The sequence below is a fragment of a genome, unplaced genomic scaffold, assembly GCF_019419815.1.
Source record: "Pyrus x bretschneideri cultivar Hongxiangsu unplaced genomic scaffold, Pyrus_bretschneideri_v1 Contig1, whole genome shotgun sequence".
In the NCBI taxonomy this organism is placed as follows: domain Eukaryota; kingdom Viridiplantae; phylum Streptophyta; class Magnoliopsida; order Rosales; family Rosaceae; genus Pyrus; species Pyrus x bretschneideri.
The window spans coordinates 1,992,960-1,998,874 of NW_025999390.1; the positions used below are offsets into that span (position 1 = coordinate 1,992,960).

The 5,915-nt window shown below is 36.9% G+C and overlaps 1 protein-coding gene across 1 annotated transcript; it reads left to right on the forward strand.

Annotated features, from left to right (window-relative positions):
* The first annotated feature begins 642 nt into the window (after positions 1–642).
* Positions 643–4,311, forward strand: LOC103954018 (ent-kaurene oxidase, chloroplastic-like). Its single transcript, XM_009365828.3, has 8 exons — positions 643–1,046; positions 1,147–1,307; positions 2,411–2,572; positions 2,673–2,813; positions 2,927–3,184; positions 3,271–3,432; positions 3,523–3,717; positions 3,806–4,311. Exons 1-8 carry the CDS (start codon positions 893–895, stop codon positions 4,115–4,117), a joined length of 1,545 nt encoding a protein of 514 aa, XP_009364103.2. The 5' UTR covers positions 643–892; the 3' UTR covers positions 4,118–4,311.
* The last annotated feature ends 1,604 nt before the right edge of the window (positions 4,312–5,915 follow it).

Below are 5,915 nucleotides of genomic sequence, written 5' to 3' on the forward strand. Positions count from 1 at the left end.
CAATTGGTAGCAAGTTACGGGAAACCTCATAGAAGCATTTTAACCTCTTTTGGCCACAAGTCTGACTTCCACACCAACAACGAGTTTTGAACTCGAGTATCATTATCGTTCAATATAAACATAATTGCGAGTATCATTGACTTGTCAATCAATCACTTGATTCTCGAGTAACTTATTATTTAAGTGACTTAATATTCAAGTCAAATGATCTTGCAGCTCCAATATGGCTAGTATAACAAAATCTTAACTCTGATTAACCAATTACGTAATCTCTATTTGGTAAGACTTATTATGGTTGGATATAAAATATAATTGCGATACGAGTATCTCCTATTTGATAATAGACTTGATTGAGAAATATCCTAACAACTAACAAAGAATTCTCCATACTCGTACAATAATTGTTCTAATATGTGTTAAACCTTTTCATAATAAGAATATATGGTTTGAAGATCGTAAAAAACGTTCTTATGAATAAACCGATTCCTCTTCTTCTGGTTTATTGTAATTCTCGTTGATATGCTTAAGAGTTAAGAGCCATGGTACAATAAAGATGTCATCCATCTGATATTTCTAGTTAATCGTATTTATTGTATGTTATAACGGGGTTAGTAGCATTTCGGTTGACATACAATGGTGGGCACATTCCTCTCCTCAGCTTCCCTAGAAAGACGACGATTTTTCATCTTGTCTTTTAGCCAACTCACTCCCTAGCAATGTTTATCCTGCCACCCTAACTCTGTTTAACTTCCTTTTTTATCACACCGTAATCTTCCACTCATTCCAATCCCCCCTCTCGATCGTATCGGTATATATCTGTGCTGTTCTGCCGGGTGAATGCAACTTGGACAACCAACCCAGCGCCTTTCCTTTCAACTTTCTCAGACAATCAATGGCCCCCATGAGCCAGATTCTCCAAGATTTCCAAGCAATGCCCTTTGCAGTCCCTGCTGCCATTGCTGCTCTGTCTCTGTTCTTCCTGTTTTCCTTCAAATCTTTCGTCTTTACCAAGAAGAATGCTTTTTCCAAACTCCCTTCTGTTCCAGGTACTTATTTCTGATTTCCCACTTTTATTTTAGTGTTTTTTTTGTTGGGGATTTATGAGTTTTGATGAAATGGTTGGTGCGTAAATTGGAAAATTTGCAGTTGTGCCAGGGCTGCCTCTGGTGGGGAACTTGCTGCAGCTGAAGGAGAAGAAGCCGTACAAGACGTTTACTAGGTGGGCCGAGGAGTACGGGCCAATATATTCCATCAAGACTGGTGCTTCCACCATGGTTGTTCTCAATTCAACTGATGTCGCCAAAGAGGTAGATTTCTTTTACTCAATAATCATTATGGAAGATGTGAGTTAGACCGGTTGGCTAGGGAGCACGGGCGCAGCTTCTTCCAAGTTGGAGAACTCGCTACTCTAAATTAGAGTGATTAGAATGCAATAGATAAATGGTTTTCGCACACGTTTTTTCTTTTTGCACATCTTGTTTATTCATGTTGGTGAATACTCTTTCGATTTATTTATTTCAAAGGCTAAAAGTAAATCAGGGTTTGTACATAGGAGGGAAAATGTGTGCGAAAATCACTTTTTTATAGAATATTTCTTTGTCAAAAAAGAAAAAAAAAAATCACTAGGAACGATGTCACATGATCGAAGGGTACTTATGTTATTTGCTGGATAAGTAAATTGACCTTAATTGAAGTTTGTTTTTACCAAGTGAAATCAGAGTTTACCCATCACAGAAACTTCCGAGTGACATTATTTTGGTTGAGTTAGGCCTTTGGACCAGTTGACTTGGGTAGTCTAACAGTCTTCACCATTTTTCTTTGGTTAGTGTGGACTTCAGAAATAGTTTAAAACTATTTAGAAAAAAAACTAACTCTCAAGGATTATTGTTTTAAATTCGGCTGAAGTTTGGTAGCAAACAGAGAACTTGGAGTGATATCGTGTTCACAGCTTTGAAATTTGATCTAGAGGAGAGTCCAATTTTCTCAGGCTTTGATTTTTTGAATCTCTTCACGCAGAGTAATTAATTAATCTGTGCAACGAAAACTGAGTAGCTGAAGTTGGCAATTTATGAGAAGCGATACCCATAGTTTAGCATTTGCAATTAACATATTGTGTTTTATCTTAAAGCCACGAAAGATCCGTTCGACTGAGTTTTCTACTGATTTCCGACTTATGGTTGTAATATTATCCATTGACATCGTTATAGAGTTGATGAGCAATAGGCATGTATAACAATGAAAGTTCTGGTTCTTAATAATTCAATATGTTCTGATGGACTAATGTATTACAAGGATGGTTTTATCCTCTACATACGAATGCTTATGTATCGTTGATTCATTATCGTATTTTTTTCTTGTATGAAGGGTTGTAATAATTGGTAACCAATTTCTGCTCTAATGATTGTTTCAGGCCATGGTGACCAGATATCCGTCCATGTCAACGAAAAAGCTATCAAATGCACTAAAAATTCTCACTTTCGATAAATGTATGGTTGCAATAAGTGACTACAACGATTTTCACAAGATGATAAAACGATACATACTCACAAATGTTCTTGGAGCGAATGCCCAGGTTTGTTGTTGCGGTTGTTGTTCTCACTTAAAGTGCATACTATTTCTTATGCCATCATATGGTAGATCTTGTTATATAACTCCTAATTAATTATATTCAGAAGCGACACCGAAGCCACAGAGATACCATGAGGGATAATGTTGCAAGCCGATTGCATGCTCATGTAAAGAAATCTCCTCAAGAAGCTATAAATTTCAGAAAGATATTCGAGTCTGAACTCTTTGGAATTTCTCTGAAGCAAGTGAGTGTTGCTCTTATTTTAGTAGTACAATTATACTGTAACGCTTGTTCCTCGTACTTGACGTTACAATTGCGAAGTTGAGAATCTAGTATAATCTAACATGATGGATGCAGGCTATAGGTAAGAACATAGAAGACGGCATTTATGTGGAGGAGCTTGGTACTACATTATCAAGAGACGACATCTTTAAGGTTCTTGTGCTTGACATAATGGAGGGTGCAATTGAGGTTGATTGGAGAGACTTCTTCCCTTACCTGAGATGGGTTCCTAATAAGACCATAGAAAATAAAATTCAGAGACTCTATCACCGCAGGAAAGCAGTAATGAATGCCCTGATCGAGGAGCAGAAGAAGCGAATTGCTTCAGGAGAGGTTCTCTTTTCTTGCTTTCAAATGCTTTCTCTTTTTTCGGGAACTTCTTATAGTTGTATCTGTAACTTGACTGATGTATGAAACAGGAATTGAATTGTTATATTGACTACTTGCTTTCTGAAGCAAAAACGCTAACACCAGAGCAAATAGCCATGTTGCTTTGGGAGACAATTATCGAGACAGCGGATACTACATTGGTAACAACAGAGTGGGCTATGTATGAACTTGCAAAAGATCAGAAACGACAGGTAATTTCTATTTTTTTCCATTTTGTATGCACAACGTTTTTCTTTTACGTAGTAACTGTCATTGGTTAACTTTGCCTCGTAATGTAACAGGATCGTCTCTTTGAAGAAATCCAAAATGTTTGTGGAACCAACAAGATTACTGAGGAACACTTGTCCCACATGCCGTATCTGGGTGCTGTTTTCCATGAGACTTTAAGGAAGCACAGTCCAGCTCCTATAGTTCCTCTAAGATATGTGCACGAAGATACCCAATTAGGCGGTTACTATGTTTCAGCCGGAACAGAGGTACCTGAGAAATGTTTCCATTAGATTTATTTTTTCACTTTTTCACAACATTGTCATCGATCTTTTACTAAGTTGTGTTATTGTGCAGATCGCGATTAACATATACGGGTGCAACATGGACAAGAACCAATGGGAAAGCCCCGAAGAATGGAAGCCAGAGAGATTCTTGGAACCGAAATACGATCCAATGGATTTGTACAAAACAATGGCGTTTGGAGCCGGAAAGAGGGTGTGTGCCGGTTCTCTTCAGGCGATGCTGATAGCGTGCACCACCATCGGAAGGCTGGTACAGGAGTTTGAGTGGAAGCTGAGAGATGGAGAAGAGGAAAATGTGGACACCGTCGGGCTCACCACTCACAAACTGCATCCAATGCATGCAATCCTCAAACCAAGAAATTAGTAGCCTAGAAAGTTAGGACTAAAAATACTTCTAGGTGGTTTTGGGATTTTATCAACCTGAAGAAACATGTAATGTCACAGTTGAATAAGTTATCAGTGTCTTTTTATGGTTGAATAATATCAAACATCATTGTATCTTATCTACAAATATTTATTATAGTACCGTAGATTCAATAGAGCGTGCGATGTCGACAATCATTTATTTTTACTTTTACTATAGTACCATCACACTTATTTAAATAAAGTGTATGACGCAGATCATCCATGACGGGAATTGGAGTTTTGGGATGCCCCATTTCCCTACCAACCTCGTAAAGACAATTCCACTCAACTCTCAAGGAGACTTGTGGAATACCAAAACCGGCTATCCATTTTTGTTGTAGGGTTTTGTCTTTTCGCCCAAGGAGACTTTTGGGATACCCAACCGGGTATCCATTTGTATTGTGGGGTTTTGGACTAGAATAAACTAAAATTAAATCTCAATTGTTTAAATATTTGAAATTAAATATCAGCGACCTATCATATATAGCCGACATACTAAAAGTTGATTATTATAACAGTGAGAGCTGAAATTAGAGCCTTTGTTGTTTCCAAAAAAATTATTTATTTCATTTTATATGTTATAGAAACAAAACAAAAAAATCTACAAATTCGATATCATTTGAATCCCTTCTTTTCTTCTGTCGTACATCTTTAGAACAACTGCTGTAACTTAAAATTGAACCAATACATAGCTAACTTTTACTACTTGCTAACTTTTTTACTAATAATTTTGGAGCAAAAAACTATATCGTGTAAATTTTTTATAAATTAAATGGTTAAAATCATTATTAAAGTAACACAATTGATCATCTCATATCCTGCGTCACTTTTATGAAATATAGACAAAAGTAAAATTAAAGAAGCATGTTATATTCTTTGCACATGCCCCACTTGACCGTACCAACATCTGTGGGGCACTTTGAATATAGACCTGGATCATTTGTACAAAATAGACTTTTGGGGTGTTTTGTCCGGCCACTTGCTAATGTTGATTGAAGAGTTTCAGTGAGCTACCGTTGGAAGTATTTTGCAGTAAAAACAAAGTTTTCGTGCAATGAGTTTATCGCTTAAATAGTTAAGAGCGTCTATAAATGCTGTTTTGTGGTTGATCCCCTTCATCTCATGTAGCCTGTGTCGAAAAAAACACTAAAAAACTAAAATGTCAATGTTGATGTATTTATGCTGACAACTAACTAGCTAGGGTGAAGTATACACAGCATTTGTCACACCAATCATTTTGTAATGGCAACATTATTTAAGCCTCAGCTAGGTTGGAATTTTGGAGAATTTTTTGTTTAAGTGCTCAATATTCAAGCAGATATTTCAAGTGTCATAAAATAAATAGAGAAACATAAGTGATTAGGCTGATAGTTTCGTCTCATTGTCTTGTGCAGTAAGCATATAATGGTAATTATCCTCTGTCACCTTAACTAATTAATGGCAGTACCTGTGTGTTGTTGCCATGCAGAATTGCGAGTTCTGGTGGTGGTCATATGGTCGGTTCCATGTGAGCCCAAAAGGGATAACAAAAAGAGCTCAATTGGTCAAACCGTCCATATATCCTTCATCTGTGGCTAATTTCTTCTTCTAGCTCATCAATGTTATAGATGGGTTAGATGCAACGAACGTTTGAAAATGGATCATTTAGTAGCACGAATCGGATGAGTATACAGTTGAATATGCAACTAATAACCGAGCAATCACTTTCGGTGCAGAAAGATAAAGGAAGTTTAATAGCATCCTGTTCGAAGGTAAAT